The sequence below is a fragment of the Festucalex cinctus genome, chromosome 1 (genome assembly GCF_051991245.1).
Source record: "Festucalex cinctus isolate MCC-2025b chromosome 1, RoL_Fcin_1.0, whole genome shotgun sequence".
NCBI classification, from domain to species: domain Eukaryota; kingdom Metazoa; phylum Chordata; class Actinopteri; order Syngnathiformes; family Syngnathidae; genus Festucalex; species Festucalex cinctus.
In genome coordinates this window covers 3,744,251-3,763,830 of record NC_135411.1, presented here as the reverse complement: position 1 = coordinate 3,763,830, position 19,580 = coordinate 3,744,251, and the positions used below count along the sequence as shown (strand labels likewise).

Here is a 19,580-nt window from a genome sequence, read left to right as displayed (position 1 = left end):
CCCACGACACCTGCTAGAGAACACAACATTCCGTGGGCATTGTAAAATCAGTCCAAATCCGTAAAACAGGATTTTTATAAAAATATATATGTGATTGTTGTCATATTCAACACAAACACACCGTCTAGAATTTTTTATTTATTATTTTTCTCGTTTGGTGCGTGTGCGTGTTTGCAGGTAAACTTTGGTCCAGGAGTGTGAAGGTGGCCTACAACCTGGCGCACAAGCTGGGGACCAAACAGGAACCTCTCGTCAGACCCGGAGACCGAGTCAGTACATGAGTTGGGCACGAAACGCATGACGGAGGCGGCCAAAACAAAAACTTTCACATGGCGTCACTTTTACTTTTTCATCATGTGCTGCTTTTGTGCCGCGTGACTTCAAGTCACAAGTCACGACTTTGAATTCCGAGACATTTGATTTGATTTGATTTGATTTTTTAAATATAAATCAAATTTTGTACTCTGATTTAGTCCTTGAAAATTAGTCTGGAAAATTCTGAGTAAAAAAAAAAAAACATCTGTTAAAAATAAACAAACAAACAAATAAATAAATAAAATGAAAAATTGTGTCAAGACATGTTCATAAAAAAAAACAGCTGATACAGATGTTTTGTTTCTTTTGAGTCATCTGACATTTAAATCTTTTGGACTGATTTTTATTTTTTTTTTGTAACAAGCACATTTTTAACGCTTATTTTTTTTTTTTCCCCCTTGCAATTTTAATATGATCAGGTGAGACAGATATAAAGTTTTACAGTGTTCCCTCATTTATCACGGGTTCATCTTTCGCAGCAGATTTTTTACAGCGTGCTTTTTTGTTCGTTTATTTATTTTTTTTATCTTTGCGCATCCATCTCTCTCGAACCGTACGTCCGAGCGGGGACATACGAGCATCCGCCGATTCGTCTCGACGAGACGATGTCTGTCACGTCGTTGCACAATATTGCATTCCGGAAATAAAAAAAAAAATAGATATATATATAAATAAAACAAAAAACATAATTTTAATGGAAAAAAATGACTAAATGAAAAATAAACATAAATAATGAATTAAAAAAGCATTCATAATAAACTAAAAATCATACCAAAATGAAAAAAACATATCATAAATGGAAAAAATAGATACTGTGCTGTATAACAAATTTAAAAAAACATCAACATACTTTTAATGGGGAAAAAAATACTGTACAAAAAAAACATAAATGATGAATAAAAAGTGTTCTTAATAAACTAAAACTTATACCAAAATGCAAATGCATATATAATAAATGAAAAAAAATATACTGTGCTGTATAATGAGTAATTTAAAAAACACATACTTTTAATTGAAAATTTAAAAAAAAAAAAAAACATATATGATGAATGAAAAAGCATTTATAATAAATCAACGAAAAAAAACAAACAAAAAAATATATATCATTAACATATTTTTTTTTCTTTTTTTTTTTTAATTAACGTTGATTTCCATGATCGCGTGTAGTTTTTGGAACGATAAACGAGGGAACACGATTATTGTAACCTCTGATTTAGAATTCGATTTTTTTTTTTAATTTTTTTTTAATTTCAGTTTTAGAAATTTAATGGCAAAAAAAAAAATCTGCGTTAGAAATCAATATAAGTTGCGTGTGAAAACTGTTGATTAATTTGTTCATCGATTGTTTGTCGATGAATGAATTCATTTTGCCAGCTCGAGTCGAAAGTAAATCCATGTTACAAATTTGATGGTTTTAAAAAACAAAAAAACAAAAACAAATGTGCGTGTTTGTCCTCCGTCCCGCAGGTGGCGCTGGTGTTCCCCAACAACGACCCCGCCTCCTTCATGACGGCGTTCTACGGCTGCCTGCTGGCCGACGTGGTCCCCGTGCCCATCGAAGTGCCGCTCACCAGGAAGGTCCGAGTGCCCGTTGGGGACTTTTTTTTTTTTTTTTTTTTTTTTCTTGGCACGCTAACGCGCTAACGGCGTTTTTTCTTCGGCCGGTCAGGACGCGGGCAGTCAGCAGATCGGCTTCCTGTTGGGAAGCTGCGGCGTCAGCGTGGCGCTCACCAGCGACCTCTGCCACAAAGGACTTCCCAAGACGGCCACCGGGGACATTCTGCACTTTAAAGGTCGCTGCCGCGACAACGAGCACGTTTGCGACGGCAACATACCATACGATACGTGATGCGAGGCTCATCTCGCGATATGACGATGCCGACGTTGCTTGGGTCATAAATCCACCGTCGACTACCATAAAACTACTCAAGACATAAAAAAGTAATTCAATAAATAAAATGTATGCAAAACTGAGTCAGTTGCAGGACAGATAAATGTCTTAGACAATTCATGAAATAATAATAATAATAATAATATAAATAAATAAGAAATAAAAATGAAATAAATAAATAATGAATAAATAAAATGACTGAAGTATTAAATCCAATGTCAATATTCCTCAGAAATGGTGTGCTTCAAAAACAAAAAGTCAAAACGTAAAATATGTTTTAAAATGGTAAAATTGAAGGTGTAATGAACATTTTTCATAGAAACGTATGCAAAAGTGAGTCAGTTGCTGGACAGATAAGTGGTAAAGTAATAATAATAATATAAATAAATATTATAATAATATTCTAAATAAATAATATTGGCTGGCAACCAGTCCAGGGTGTCCCCAGCCTACTGCCCAGAGCCAGCTGAGATAGGCTCCAGCACCTCCGCGACCCCTGTGAGGAATAATCGGTCAAGAAAATGGATGGATGAATGGGTAAAAATAAATTAATAAAAATAAAAAAAAACAAGAATATTTCATAATATAATCATAATAATAACTAGAATAATAATAATAAAGTATATAATATAAATATATAATATAAAATATAAATATACCACCGTGCTGCCCCAATAATAATAATAATACTAAAACTAAGCTGATGAGTCTTCTTCACCTGAAGACTTGCATCCATTTCCCTGCCATTCTTATGAGGCGCTCCCCCTAGTGGCCTGCCAAGTAATTGCTCAATAAGTCATCAACAATGGAGCCGTCCGTTATGGTGGCTGTATAGTAACTACAAAATACAAATATTGCCATACTTGCGTAGGCGTATCGATAATCAATCGGGAGACACGATTTATCGCGATATCGATATATCGTCACACTCCTAATGCACGCAGTCCAAATCCAGTAAAACAGCCGGGAGCTTTGAAGTCAAAATGGCTGCCAGTCAATGAGTTAAAGTCTGCTCGGCTCCTCCATCTTGTGAGCGTGACAGGAAGTGGCTCGGATCGATAAGAGCGATAAGACAAACGGGCGACGTCATCTTACAGTTGCTCGTCTTTCCCGAATGGACGCGCGCGTTCGCATCGATTGACGGCCGTTAGCTTCACACAAAACGTGTATCTGCATTCGGGTTCATTTTATCCGCCATTTTGAAATTTAATCTCATTTTAGTCCAGTTTCAATCACGCTTGTTAGTTTTTATTTGATTATAAACTGTCCAAAATATAATAATAATAATAATAATAATAATAATAAACAGGCATATAAAACATATTAGTATTTCCAAAAATCAGAAAGAACATTTCCTTTTCTATTAATAAGTATAAGTGACTCTCCTTTGTAAAAACAAAAAAGTCATAAGCTGGGTGATGCTGCCCTCTAATGAATTATCCGTGCAATGCACGTCAGATCACATACGTCAGTCAGGGTTGGAAAAAAGTACACATGAAATAACGTTGCTAAATATGGTTCAAAAGTAACAAGTAAAAAAAAAAAATTGTACCTGTAGAAAAAAAAAGTATACATTTGTATCTGTAAAAAAAATTTGGACGTAAAAAAATGTGTACCCATAAAATAGAAAATGTGTACTAAAAAAAATGTGCATAAGAAAGTGTACTTAAAAAAAAAAAAAATCATATTTTTTTTTACGTACAAATTATTTTTTAAGGTCATTTTGTCTTACTTTTTTTTTTTTTTTACATACAATTTTTTTAGTACACTTTTTTTATGCAAAAATTTTATTTAGTACACTTTTTTTTTTTCTATTTTACGGGTACAATTTTCTGTTACAGATGCACATATTTTTTTATGCACAATTTTTTTTAGTACACATTTTCTATTTTATGGATACAATTTTTTTATTTTATTTATTTTTTACAGATGCACATATTTTTTTTCCGTACAATTTTATTTTATTATTATTTTTTTCCGAGTTACTTTTGCACCATATTTACTTCCATGATCAAGGGCTCAAAATATGTTGTGTTTAATATGATGCGTTTTAATTTATCGGGTTAAAGATTAGATAGCGCTTAATAGAAAATGTTTTAATGATTATTTCATTTTTTAGTATTTTTACATAGTATTATTTCTTTGAAGAAAATATTGCTTCTGTATTGATTGTACATGAAAAATCATGACGTCATCAAATTTATTCTGGACAAAAGATGAACTTTTAACTTCTCGTTTTCGTCCGGTGAAAAATGCGCGTTGACGGAAATGATTTTTGTTGAGGAGATGAAGACTGGTGTGTGTGTGCGTGTGTGCGTGTGTGCGTGCGTGCGTGCGTGTGTCGCGCAGGCTGGCCCAAGCTGCTGTGGGTGGTGACGGAATCCAAACACTTGTGGAAACCCCCCCGAGACTGGTTCCCGCACATCAGGGACGCCGGACGCGACACGGCGTACATCGAGGTGACACACGCAACATGGCCGCCGCCATAACAAATACGGCTTCATTAGCGTATTGCATTCACGTAAAAAAAAAAAATATATATATATTTTTTTTTCTAACGAATTTTTTGGGGAGCTTTGTTTTTTTGAGTATTTTTTTTTCTGTTTTACTGAATATTTTTCTGTCATAAAAAAAAAATAAAAATAAAAAAATCTCCAAAAAACAGTGGGAAAAACATTATTTAAAAAAACAGAAAAAAAATGTATTCCAAAAAACAGGAAAAATAATTATTCCGAAAAACAGAGCACCAACTTCTGTTTTTTGGAGTAATTTTTTATTTTTTTTTGGGACCGCTGAACTCCAAATGACTTGTCTCAGACCACTGACCTGTATATATGACTGGATAGCCGATAGCCCTTATATGCTAGTATACCGTATATAGTTTATACAGTTGTCTGCTTGCGAGGTGGGAGTACCAAGATGGCCGCCCTGTGACTTCAACGGCTTGCACTGGCATGTATGGGCTATCAGCTGTCCAGTCATATATACAGAGGTAAAAAAAAAAAAGCTACTCTGAAAACAGAAGTTGGTGCTCTGTTTTTTGGAACAATTTTTTTTTTCTGTTTTTTTGGAATAATTTTTTTCCCTCTGTTTTTCTGAGTTTTTTTTTTTTTTTATGACAGAAAAAAAAATATTCAACATGAAAAGCAAAGTTGGGCTGGAGTATGTCAGGGTCCGACTTTTTGAGTTGTTGGGCCCAAGCTGATAAAACGTTGGGGCAAATTCTGCTTTATGACGTCTGAAAAATTTGGGGTTTTCCCATCAGTTTAGTTCTGCCCCTTGCACTGCAAAATTTGGCATGATTTTACTTGAAACTTTTTTGGGGCATATCCAGAAAGCGCAACAGTATTACAAAAAATAAAAAAATAACAAAAAAATGTAAAAATAAATAAATAAATAAATAAATAAATAAATAAATAAATAAATAAATAAAATGATAATAATAATAATAATAATAATAAATATAAATGTAATAATATAAATAAAAGTATATAAAAAAAAACAAAAACAAAAAAAACAATTGTAGTAATTGTCGCAGTTGTCAAATTGGCTGACCCTGAAACAGCAAAATTGAACCCTGTGGGACACCGTACATTGTACATAGGAATTCATAGTGCACATATTTGTCCAAGCACTTTTTTTTGTTGTTGCTTATTTTGCTATCCTATGAAAGGATTACAATCATAAAGAAATCATACGATGTACGATCACAACAGCCACAAGTCGACGACTGAGCGCACCAAATTCCCTGCGGGGCGTGTTGTCACCAATCATTTCAGTCGGTATATTAAGTTGATATTATGAAATATGAATGATAATATCGAGCTCCAAGCTTGACTTGAACTTGTGAAAATAATTGCGTGTTTGTGCGCGCGTGTCAAGTACAAGACGTGCAAAGACGGCGGCGTCCTGGGCGTGACGGTGTCGCGCGCCGCCATGTTGGCTCACTGTCAGTCCCTCACGCAGGCCTGCAACTACTCCGAAGGTGACGTCATCGTCATCGTCATCATCATCATCATCATCATCGTCGTCGCCATCGTCATCCTCTAGGTGGCGCTCATGTAGTGTTTGTGTGTTTGTGTGTGTCCAGCCGAGACCATGGTCAACGTTCTGGACTTCAAGAAGGACGTTGGACTTTGGCACGCCGTCCTCACCGTGAGAAACACGCACAAAACGTCGACATGCAGTTACGCGACAGTGGATTGCAAAAGTCTACACACCCCGGGTGGAAAACAATGTCACCTTTTTTGGGGATCAAAAGTCCTGTTTCCACCAGACAAAAGGCCTATTATTATTAATAATAATAATAATATAAAGATGATAAGACGTTGAATCGGTAAGACTACCGAATGAACAATTCTGAGCTCTTAAAAAAAAAAAAAAAAAAAAAAAAAAAAAAAAAATAATAATAATAATTATAATAATAATAATAATAATACGCCTTTTGTTCGGTGAAAACAGGACTTTTAATAATTGATAATTTAATAAAAATAAATCCAAAATAAATACATAAATAAATAAATAAATACTTGATAATAATTGATTATCATTATTATTATTATTATTATTATTATTAATGTGCATAAGGCAAGTTTGTAAAATAATTAATTTCTTTCCATATTAAACAGTTTGTTATCGATTTTTTTTTTGTTATTGAACTTTATTTTTGCTCAGATAAAAAAAAAAAAAAAAAAAAATCTTGGGGAGAAGGGGGGGGGGGGGGGGGGTTAGTATACCCGTAATTTTATTCTCCAAACATTCCAACTTTTTAAAATCTAAATGATTGTTTAAGAGTACACACAATACGGTAGTTGTTTATTTTTGCTTTGGTGATGATTTTCTTCTAGTAATAATTCATTCAATTTTTAGGCGCCTTTCAAGGTGTACAACATAATAAATAAAAAACAAACAAAACACAACAATAAGATAACAAAACGTAATACATTATTTATTTATAATTTATGATATGAATAATATATATATTTATTATTTCATTTAGGGCGGCACGGTGGTCTAGTGGTTAGCACGTCCGCCTCCCAGTTCTGAGGACTCGGGTTCGAGTCCGGGCTCCGGCCTTCCTGGGTGGTGCCCGCGTGGGTCTTCTCCGGGTACTCCCGTCTCCTCCCACATTCCAAAGACAAGTTAATTGGGCGCTCCGAATTGTCCCGAGGTGTGCGTGTGAGTGTGGATGGTTGTTGGTCTCCGTGTGCCCTGCGATTGGCTGGCGACCAGTCCAGGGTGTCCCCCGCCTACTGCCCAGAGCCAGCTGAGATAGGCGCCAGCAGCCCCCCGCGACCCTTGTGAGGAATAAGGGTTGCGTTAATTTTTTTTTCCATTTTTTTTTGGGTGGGAGGAGCTTCTCAAAATAAAAATAAAAATTTCACCTCTGCTAACTTCTCCTTCAACTTTAGTAGCAGTTGGCTAATTGCCTTGTTAACTCATTCACTCCCAACCATTTTCACTTAAGTGTTTTCCTGGATTTTGACAGATTTTTCAAGACCCGTGAAATATTATGTTCTATAGCTATAAAAATATGGAACATACCAATAGAGAGATTAGAGTCTCTTCTATTATCAGGGGTAAAATCTGTTTCCACTGTGCAGCAATTAGCAATAGAACATGGCTAAGTTTCATCGTTTTTCACAATTCTGCTTAGAACTGTGGGAAAACTGTGGGAGTTTTAACATGGCCTGGTTGATCTCTTATACTCTGCTGCCACTCAACCATTTTCTGCAGTAGAGAGACTGTATAAAAGCCTTCTCTATGCTCTGGCATAAAAAAAACAAAAACAAAAAAACTTATAAATACGTCTTTGGGACACTTAAGACATTTAAAATATGACGTATTTATACGTTTTTGGGAGCTAATGAGTTCATAATTGGGAAAAAAAAAGAGCCATTTTTTCACATTATGACAAGACAAAAACATTTAAAAACAAAACAAAAACCAAAACATGCTGCGCTAACATTGTCCCAAATGTGTGTGCGTGTCGCCAGAGCGTGATGAACATGATGCACGTGGTGAGCGTCCCGTACGCCCTGATGAAGATCAACCCGCTGTCGTGGATCCAGAAGGTGTGCCAGTTCAAAGGTCAGGTAACCGCCCGAGCGCCCGAGCGCCCGAGCGAGCGACTTCCGCAAAAGTCACGTGACGGCGTCCCCGTTCAGCCAAGGTGGCGTGCGTGAAGTCTCGCGACCTGCACTGGGCCCTGGTGGCGCATCGAGAGCAGCGCGACGTCAACTTGGCCTCGCTGAGGATGCTGCTGGTCGCCGACGGCGCCAATCCCTGTGAGGACGCCTCTCGCGTCATGCAAAAAACTCTCGTGCGCGCAACAAGAATTCTCATGGCACACTGCGATAAGCACTACTGAAATGCTCTCTCGCGCACAACTGAAACCTCTCCCAAAAAAACTTCAAATGAACTTCATGAGCTGACATCATTGATATGCTCTCACACAACAGTAGTTCTTATGTTTCAGTTGTGTGTGAGAATGTTTCAGTAGTGATGTGAGCATTTCTGTTGTGTGGGTTCAAGAGTTTCAGTCGACGCAGCGAGAGCATTTAGCTAGTTTACTGTATGTGAGCAAGAACAATCAGTAGAATGTGAGAGCATTTTAGGTGTGGTAGTGAGCTAAAAAAAAAAATCTGTGGTGTTTCATTCATGTCTGTCTTAGTAAAGTGTGAGAGCAAATTTGTAAAAAAAATGTATGCAAGTTTTGAGAATAAATGTAAGAAAAAGGAATTTAGTGTGAAATGCGCTCATACGCACTACTAAAACACTCACAACTGAAACCTCTCCCATGAAGTGAACTTCATTAGCTGACATGATTCATATGCAACAGCGCTTATGTGACAGTTTCAGCTGTGTGTGAGAATGTTTCAGTCGTGATGTGAGCATTTCTGTTGTGTGGGTTCAAGAGTTTCAGTCGACGCAGCGAGAGCATTTAGCTAGTTTACTGTATGTGAGCAAGAACAATCAGTAGTATGTGAGAGCATTTTAGGTGTGTTAGTGAGCTAAAAACAAATTGTTATGTTTCAGTCATGTCTGTCTTAGTAAAGTGTGAGATCATTTCGGTTGTGCGTATGCGAGCTAATTAAATATCAACGGTGTGTGTGAGAGCAATTTGGTAAAAAATGTATGCAAGCGTTTTGGGAATAAATGTAAGAAAAAAGAATTTAGTGTGAAATGCGCTCATACACACTACTAAAACACTCACAATTGAAACCTCTCACACAAATAAGTGAACTTCATTAACTCACATAATTTGGTATGCTCTCACACTAGAGTTACATTTATTCCCAAAAATGCTTGCATAAATTTTACAAAAACGCCCTCATACATGCTACAGATATTTAATTAGCTCTCATGCTCACAACTGAAACATTCTCACACACAGCTGACACACTGACGTAAGCACTGCTGAAATGCTCTCATATGCACTACTAAAACACTCGAACACACAACTGAAACCTCTCACACAAATAACTGAACTTCAGTGCTCACACACACTAAATTCTTCTTTCTTACATTTATTCCCAAAACGCTTGCATACATTTTACAAAAACTCACACATGCGACTGACATTTAATTAGCTCGCATACACACAGCTGAATTGCTAATGAACTTCATTAGCTCACGTGATTGATATGCTCTCACACTCATTTATTCCTAGAACACTTGCATAAAATTTACAAAAAACACTCTCACACATGCTACTGATATTTAACTCACAAATTAGCTCACATACACGCAACTGAAATGCTCTCACACTTTTTACTAAGACAGACACTAATGAAACACTCTCACAACACCCCAGAGTAGTTTTTCAGCTCACTAGCACATAAAATGCTCTCACATGCTCCCGATTTTTCTTGCTCATATTCATTAAATGCCTGAAATGCTCTCACATCTACGCTACTGAAAATCATCCGCACAACAGAAACACTCACCCACACTACTGAAACATTCTCACGCACAGCTGAAACTGTCAAATAAACACTATTGAAATGCTCTCATACACACTACTGAAACATTCTCACAGAGGATGACACACTGACATGAGCACTACTGAAATGCTCTCAGACGCACTACTAAAACACTCTTACACACAACTGAAATCTCTCTGGTGCCACTACTGATTTTTCTTGCTCATATACAGTAAACTACTGAAATGCTCTCACGTGAACGACTGAAACTCATCCACACAACAAATGCTCGCATCCAAACTACTGAAACATTTTCACACATAACTGTCACATAAACACTATTGAAATGCTCTCATACACATTAGTCAAACACTCTAACACAGCTGACACTCTGACATAAGCACTGCTGAAATGCTCTGATACGCACTACTAAAACACTCTCACACACAACTGAAACCTCTCACAAAATAACTGAACTTCAGTGCTCACACACACTAAAATCTTCTTTCTTACATTTATTCCCAAAACGCTTGCATACATTTTACAAAAACTCACACATGCGACTGACATTTAATTAGCTCGCATACACACAGCTGAATTGCTCTCACACATGACTAAGACAGTCAATAATCAATGAAATACTCTCACAACACCCCACAGTTGTTTTTTGCTAAAACACCCAAAATGCTCTCCTACTACTGATTTTTCTTGCTCATATACAGTAAACTACTGAAATGCTCTCACATTCACGACTGAAACTCATCCACACAACAGGAGCGCTCACCAACCACACGACTGAAACTTTTACATTTTTTCAAAAACACTCTCACACATGCTACTGATATTTAATTGGTTCACATACACACAACTGAAATGCTCTCACACTTTACCAAAACCCACACGAAACGCGACATGATTTTTCTTGCTCATATACAGTACTCTACTAAAATGCTCTCATACATGGCACTGTTTTCTGCATTTCAATTTCTAACGTGACGTGAGTGCATTGTACTTGCGTTGTGAGTAGAAGCCACTCATCTCCTCTCTCCGATAGGGTCCGTCTCGTCTTGCGACGCCTTCCTCAACGTCTTCCACACCAAAGGTTTGAAGCCGGACGTCATTTGTCCCTGCGCCAGCTCGCCCGAGGCGCTCACCGTCGCCATCAGGAGGTACGCGCGAGCATATATATGAGAGGGAATGTCAAATTTGATGGATGTATAATAATCTGCATAATTATTGGTTTATAAATAATTGCATTATCATTAATAAACATTATTAAAAAAAACAGAAAAAAAAACAAAAAACAAAACAAAAACTAGAGCTGCGAGCAGCTATAAAGGGCCCTCGCAGCCCGGGCCACGTTGGAGTCCTTGCACGTTGGGGTACTTGCACGTTAGGGTACTGGCACGTTGGGGTACTGGCACGTTGGGGTACTGGCATATTGGAAGCAAAATTTCTTTGAAAATGGCATAATAAACGTTTACATGTAGAATATTTTTTTTGCCAGTGTGTGTCAAGCTCAACGGGTTTTGGTGATTGTTAAGACCTGCAAAAATCAGCGTCCTTTTTTATTTTTAGGCAATGAGTTGCCCTGATTGATATTTTTTGTAAAAGTGTATATATACATCATCGCTCGTTGTACTCATTGCACAATGTTACTTTTATTGTCCAAAGGGGCAATCAAAAATGAATAAAACAAAATGGAAACGTACATACGTTTGGATCGGTGTGAAGCCAGTGAACAATTTGAGTGGTGGAAACTAAAAGAATATTCAGAAATGACTTAGTCATCACACTTAGAATGAGTTTAAATTTTTTTGTACAAAATACCGTATGTGGGTTTTTTTTTTTTATATAAGCCTCAAGGGCTAGGTGGCGCTGTATTTATAACTGAATGTTGTCATCGAGATACCTTCAGGCCTTGATTATAAGCATACATGTCAAGTGTGGGATTTTTTTTGGAGCATGTACCGTGGAGTTATTAAGCATATCCTTCATTCACGATATTGCTTTTAATGTCCACAGAGGCTATCAAAAATAAATAAAAATATATATATGTTTGGATAAGTCTGATGCCAGTGAACATTTTGAGTGGTGGAAACTAAAAGAATATTCATAAATGACTTAGTTATCACACTCAGAATGAGTTGACATTTTTTGTACAAAATACCGTATGTGGGGTATTTTTTTTTTATGCCTCAAGGGCTAGGTGGCGCTGCATATATAACTGAATGTTGTCATAGAGATTGCTTCAGGCCTTGACGATAAACATACATGTCAAGTTTGGGATTTTTTGGAGCATGTACCGGGGAGTTATTAAGCATATCCTTTTTCAGTGCGAAACACAAATTTTGATGCCCCGCCTTCATCATATAGTATTTCGAAAGGTCAAGATTTTTCCCCCTGTCGTTGGCTCAGGACTTGACATGGTCCAGGTCAAGTCTTAACTCAGTCAGATGAAACGTATAGGAGAAGTGGGCAAAAGTCTGCCCCCTGTGAATGTGCAAAAATTGTCAAAAATGGGACATTCAAAAATTCGTAGCTCACTTCCTGTTCATTTTAGCATATGGGTCCAAGAGACTTTTTTGTAGGTCTTGGGCTCCCTCATACACCTAAAAATATTCGTCGTTCTTGCTTAAACGTACAACTGGGGCTGCTTCGTTAAAAATTTCTAGGGGGCGCTATTGAGTCATTTTTGTAAAAATAGCACAATCAACAATAAAATATTGCTCATTTTACCAGGCCAGATGTGTGTGCCAAGTTTCATGAGTTTCTGTGCATGTGTAGACCCTCAAAACTGGCGTTATTTTCTTGGCGAACAGCGCTTAGCCACACCCACAGCAATTCGCGAAAACTCACAAACTTCGTGTTGTGACATCATGAAGGCCGAAACCCTCATCTGAGCAAATATGAGGTAGGTCCAGTTAACGTGTTTGGAGAAAAACGTAGAAGAAAATTCGTAAGAAAAAAAATTGCCACTAGGTGGCGCTATCAGTTAGATGAAATATAAGTCAGTAGATGTCTTTAGGGCTGGACTCTCATCAAATGTGTGAAATTTTGAGAAGATAGGATCATCTCGGTCAAGTTAATGCAGCTTTTATTTTCACGAAAAATCTTCAGACTTTGCGTCACCGTAGCGGCAACGCCCTTTGGCGAAAAGTTACAATATTCGGTGTGGGGCATGATCAACATCTTAAGGCTTTTCTGACCAATTTTCAAATGGATCCCTTCAACAAGCTCAGCACAGTAGCTAAAAACGTAAAGTATGACATTTATTGTAACCACTAGGTGGCGCTATATGTATAACTGAATTTTATCATATAGATGTTTTCAGGCCGTGACTATTACGTTGCCTGAGAAGTTTGAGATTTTTTGGAGCTTGAACATGGCAGTTATTAAGCATTTGCTCTTTCTGGACAAATGAAATTTTAAAGGCAATATTTGATGCCCCGCCCCCGTCATATAGTATTTCGAAAAGGCAAGATGTTTTGCCCAGTTGTTCTCTCAGGTCTTGAGATGATAAATGCCAAGTTTGAAGTCAATTGGATGAAAAATGTTTGCAAAGGGGGAAAAAGCATGACCACAGTGAATGTGCCAAAATAGGCCAAAATTGGACATAAAAAAATTCATAGCTCACTTCCTGTACATTTTAGCTACATGGTCCCAATAAACTTTTTTGTGCGTCTCGGGGTGCTACACGTGCCTGCCAATTTTTGTTGCTCTAGCTCAAACGTGCCGGGCTTGGTATTTATTTTTCTACGCTAGGGGGCGCTATCGAGTCTCATTGTTATGACGACTTAATAATATCAAATTTTTCGCCGGGCCTGAGGAGTGTGCAAAGTTCGGTGAGTTTTCGTGAATGTTTAGGTACCCAAAATCGCGATCGTTTGCGGAGAATAAAGAAGAAGAAGAAGAATAATAATAATAATAATAATAATAATAATAATAATAATAATAATAATTTTTACAAAAACAATAGGGACCTCGCAGCGGTCGCTGCTCGGGCCCTAAAAAATATTCAGAAAAACAGGAAATAAATTACTCCGAAAAACATGGGCGGGGCGGGGGCGGGGGGGGGTGGGGGTGTGGGGGGGGGGGGGGGTTGTGGGGGGGGGGGGGGGGGTTGTAGGGGGGTTTGTTGGGGGGGACATTATTAAAAAAAACAGAAATAAAATTAAAAAAAAAAAAAAAAATATTCAGAAAAACACAGCACTGACTTCTGTTTTTCGGAGTATTTTTTTTTCCTTGTTAAAAAGAATAGTGACCACCCCGGCACATATTGACTCGCTTCACAAAAATAATACGTTGCCCTCGTCTAACCATTCATGTGGATTGGAAACGTAGAAGGGCCAAAACATGCCTTGTGAAAATTAAACTACATTAAAAAAAAGGGTGTTACAACTGCACAAATGGAAATCAACCTGACTTTTTTTTTTTAACAGCTTTTAAATATCGTGAACATGACGCAGACGATATTGTGGCATTTTTAACTCATTCAGTCCCAGCCATTTTCATTGAAGCAATCCATTTACTGGATTTTGACTGATTTTGCAAGGCCCACAGAATATTGTGTTCTATTGCTATAAAACATGGAATCTACCAAAAGAAAAAATAGTATCTCTTCGTTCATTAGGAGAAAAAAAAAGAAAGTATATTTCGATCTGTTTCAATTTTGCAGCAATTAGCATTAGAATGTAGCTAAGCCCTGTTTGATTTCTTATACTCTCTGCTGCCACCTGTTGGCTGTTTTTGTAATAACTATCATTGCTTCAAGCGTTTCCTTCAAACATCAAAGCCTTCTGTATGCTCTAGCATAAAAAAAACAACAACATAAAAAAAACGTATAAATACGTCTTTGGGAGCAAATGAGTTAATATCACGATTACCGTGATTATCGTCACATCCCTAGCGGTGAGTGCGTCTTGTCTACCCGTCAGGCCGGCGGAGGACGCGAGCGGGACGCCACCTCGCGGCGTTCTGTCCATGCACAGCCTCAGTCACGGCGTGGTGAGACTCGACTCGGACGACAAACTGGCCGTGCTCGCCCTGCAGGACGTCGGACGCGTCATGCCCGGAGGTCAGCGAACGCACCACGCAGTCAAGTATTCCAATGTTGAATGTTTTTTTTGTTTTTGTCTTTGTGAACGTCCGCAGCGGTGGTGTGCGCGGTGAAGACGGACGGCGTCCCTCAGCTGTGCAAAACGGACGAGGTGGGCGAGCTGTGCGTGCGCACGCTCGCCACGGGCTCGTCCTACTTCGGCCTCAGCGGGATGACCAAGAACACCTTTCAGGTTGGGAAAGCTCATTCGGCTTCTTCGGATTCTGCTTCGACGAATTCGTGAGAGTTCCGAAAATATCCACCGAAAATCGGTTTCTACTGATTGAGGACGAGGGAACGATTGATTGATTCCCAATTGTTGACCTGATGTACAGTCGTGTGGACATAATTCGTTACGTAAAAAAATCGACCTAAAAAATCTCCATATAGTGATTTGGGAAGTGTAAAAAAATAAAGAAAGAAATTATAATAATAATAATAATAATAATAATAATAATAATAATAATGAAGAAAAATTGTCTTGGGGGGGTGCAAAAATGAAAAAAAATTGAAATTGAAAAAATTCAAATAAAAAATCTTCTATAGCAAAAAAAAAAAAAAGAAAAAAAAAGTGTGAAAACTAAAACAAAAACAATGACAAATTGAAAACAGGAATTTGGGGGGGGAAATAAGTTTTTTTTTTTTTTTAAGTGAAATGACTTAACGAGGGACAAAAAAGTGGAACAAAGTAAGAAAATTATTATTATTATTTTTAATTGATTCCGAATTGTTGACCTGATGTACAATAGTGTGGACATAATTCGTTACGTAAAAAAATCGACCTAAAAATTTCCATATAGTGATTTGGGAAGTGTAAAAAAAAAAAAAAAAAAAAAGAACAAAAATGGACAGCTTTTATTAATTTAATGAATTTAATTTAATATTTAATTTATTATTTATTTATTTTATTAATTGAACTTAATTTAATTAAAAACATTGGAAAAAGATGTTGTTGTTTTTTAAAGTGGAAAGGAGGTTTTTTGTTAAAGTGAAAAAAAATTGAGCAAAAAAAAAAAAACTAATTCAAAGGGGGAACGAATAAATGATTCCCAATTGTTGACCTGATGTACAGTCGTGTGGACATAATTCGTTACGTAGAAAAATCGACCTAAAAAATCTCCATATAGTGATTTGGGAAGTGTAAAAAAATAAAGAAAGAAATGATAATAATAATAATAATAATAATAATAATAATAATGAAGAAAAATTGTCTTGGGGGGGGGGTGCAAAAATGGACAGCTTTTTTAATTTCATTATTTTATTTATTTAATTTAATTAATTAAAAATTGTCATTGGAAAAAGTTTTTTTGCTAAAGTGGAAAAAAAATTTAAATTGAAAAAATTCAAATTAAAAAATCTTCTATAGCAAAAAAAAAAAAAAAAAAAAGTGTGAAAACTAAAACAAAAACAATGACAAATTGAAAACAGGAATTTGGGGGGGAAATAAGTTGGGTTTTTTTTTAAGTGAAATGACTTAACGAGGGACAAAAAAGTGGAACAAAGTAAGAAAATTATTATTTTTTTTTTTAATTGATTCCGAATTGTTGACCTGATGTACAGTCGTGTGGACATAATTCGTTACGTAAAAAAATCGACCTAAAAATTTCCATATAGTGATTTGGGAAGTGTAAAAAAAAAAAAAAAAAAAAGAACAAAAATGGACAGCTTTTATTAATTTAATGAATTTAATTTAATATTTAATTTATTATTTATTTATTTTATTAATTGAACTTAATTTAATTAAACACATTGGAAAAAGATGTTGTTTTTTAAAGTGGAAAGGAGGTTTTTTGTTAAAGTGAAAAAAAAATGAGCAAAAATAAATAAATAATTCAAAGGGGGAACGAATAAATGATTCCCAATTGTTGACCTGATGTACAGTCATATGGACATAATTCGTTACGTAAAAAATCTACAAAAAAAATCTCCATATAGTGATTTGGGAAGTGTAAAAAAAAAAAAAAAAAAAAAAAAAAAGAAGAAGAAAAACTGTCTTTAGGGGTGGAAAAAAAGAAAAAAAAAAAGGCAAAAATTGACTGCTTTTTTATTTAGTGAATTTAATTTTTAATTTATTATTTATTATTGCATTTATTTATTTATTTATTTTATTAATTTAATTTAAATTAATTTAATTAAAAAATTGTCATTGGAAAAAGTTTTGTTTTTTTAAGTGGAAAGGTTTTTTGCTAAAAAAAAAAAAAAAAAAAGTTGAGCAGAAGAAAAACTAATTCAAAAAGTACAACAAAGCCAAAATCTTCTTCTAAAGCAAAAAAAAATATATATATTATTTATTTATTTTTGTTTAAGTGAAATTACTTAACGAGGGACAAAAAAGTAAGAAAAAAAGTTTCCAAAAAAGTTTAAAAAGCCAAAAAAAAAGTAAAATATGTATTTTAAAAAAGTGACCAATTTTTCTTTTTTAATTTCCTGTTAATTATATATATATATATATATATATATATATATATATATATATATATATATATATGTATTTTCATTTATTATGTTTTTTTTCCCCATTTTTCTATGATGTTTACTTTTTGATAAATGCTTTTTAATTTGTTTTTTTTTCATATGATGTTTACTTTTTTTATAAATGCTTTTTAATTCATCATGTATGTTCTCTTTTTATTTACATTCATTTTTTTCCATTAATAGTATGCTTTTTTTTTTTTTAAATTTACTTATTACATTATACAGCACAGTATATACATATTTTTTCATTTATTATAGGTTTTTTTTTTTTTGTTTTGGTATGATTTATTATGCATGCTTTTTCATTCATCATTTATGTTTTGTTTTTCTATTTACAGTCATTTTTTCCATTAAAAGTATGTTTTTTAAAGGGATACTTCACTTATTTCGCCCATTATAGCAATAAAAAGTGAATATTTTGCCTATAATATATTTGATATTTTCAGTATTTTTCATGTCCAATTAGTACCTTTAAAAACATATTTTGCAACTTGCTGTCGACTGAAAATGACATCACAAGGGCCCAAGGCAACCAATCACCTGTTTTCTAGGTTTGGTCATGTGACATTGACAAGCTGAGCTGTGATTGGTTACCTGAGCCCTTGTGATGTCATTTTCAGTCGACAGCAAGTTGCAAAATGTGTTTTTAAAAGGTATTATTTGTACATGAAAAATAATGAAAATATCAAATTTATTAACTCATTCACTGCCATTGACGGAAAAAGACGTCAAATGATGCATATTTTTTTTCTGGTCTGGCAGTGAATGTGTTTTAAAGGCAAAATATTCATGTTTGACTGCCAAAAATGGCTAAATAAGTCAAGTATCCCTTTAATTAATTTACTTAAATAGCACAGCCACAGTATATATATTTTTTATTTATTTTTATTTTTTATTTTGGTATGATTTTTTGTTTATTATGAATGCTTTTTCATGCATCATTTTTTTTTCTTCATTTAAAGTCATCTTTTTCCATTAAAAGTATTTTTTTTTTAATTTACTTGTTTAAAAGAAAAAAAAAAAGAAAATCTGCCGCAATCCAGCCTCGATTTTCTTTTGTGCCGTTTTGCGGGTAAACGTCAGGTGTTTCCGGTCAGCGCGTCGGGCGCGGCGGTGGGCGGAGCTCCCTTCACCAGGACGGGCCTGCTGGGCTTCGTGGGCGCGTCGGGCCTGGTGGGCGTGGCCGGCAAGACGGACGGCCTGATGGCGGTGGGCGGGCGGCGCCACAACGCCGACGACGTCGTCGCCACCGCGCTCGCCGTCGAGCCCATCAAGTTCGTCTACAGGGGCCGGTGAGGGCCGGCAAAATGTTTTTGGCTTTTGCCAGTTCGGCGATACGCCATCGTAGGATATTAGCGATCGATGGCCGCAAATCGTTTCTGTATTTGTGATCAGTCCGTCTTTTAGTTTAGTTTTCTTGAGTTTAATCTTTTACAACTTCTTAACTTTATTGACAAAATGTAAACATTGACAATTCAATAGTCAAAACACTGGGAAAAAAAAAATTGTAAAAAAAAACAACAACGGTAATTTTCCGGCAGCTGCGGCGCCAGTAAATAAAAACAGGTTTTTCCCATAATTAAATTCATAAATAAATAAATTAATCATCAAAAAAAATACATTTTTAACTGTGATTTTATTAGAATTGTGACTTATTTTGAAGTGTTTAATTAAAATCTATTTCTCATTTTAAAACAATCAAATTAACGAGAAATACGTTATAAGTAAACATTATATTAATATTACAAATAATAATGCTTACATTGACAGAAATTGGTTAACGTTATTAAAAAGTTATTGTTTTGAGACATTATTTTAAGGAAAAATGTTTCATAATTTGTGTTTGATGTAAAATAACAAAATAATGTGAGACATC

The 19,580-nt window shown here is 35.5% G+C and overlaps 1 protein-coding gene across 7 annotated transcripts in view; it reads left to right on the top strand.

Annotated features, from left to right (window-relative positions):
- LOC144013395 (disco-interacting protein 2 homolog C-like) overlaps positions 1-19,580 on the top strand; it is an 89,640-nt gene that overhangs the window by 39,490 nt on the left and 30,570 nt on the right. For all 7 annotated transcript variants that reach the window (XM_077512229.1, XM_077512220.1, XM_077512211.1 and 4 more), the window contains exons 9-20: positions 178-269; positions 1,783-1,893; positions 1,985-2,108; positions 4,556-4,665; positions 6,089-6,191; positions 6,297-6,361; positions 8,203-8,296; positions 8,374-8,493; positions 11,186-11,300; positions 15,069-15,208; positions 15,286-15,422; positions 18,788-18,996. In XM_077512229.1, the coding sequence (XP_077368355.1) occupies positions 178-269; positions 1,783-1,893; positions 1,985-2,108; positions 4,556-4,665; positions 6,089-6,191; positions 6,297-6,361; positions 8,203-8,296; positions 8,374-8,493; positions 11,186-11,300; positions 15,069-15,208; positions 15,286-15,422; positions 18,788-18,996 (1,420 nt within the window). The remainder of the gene's footprint in view (positions 1-177; positions 270-1,782; positions 1,894-1,984; positions 2,109-4,555; positions 4,666-6,088; positions 6,192-6,296; positions 6,362-8,202; positions 8,297-8,373; positions 8,494-11,185; positions 11,301-15,068; positions 15,209-15,285; positions 15,423-18,787; positions 18,997-19,580) is intronic.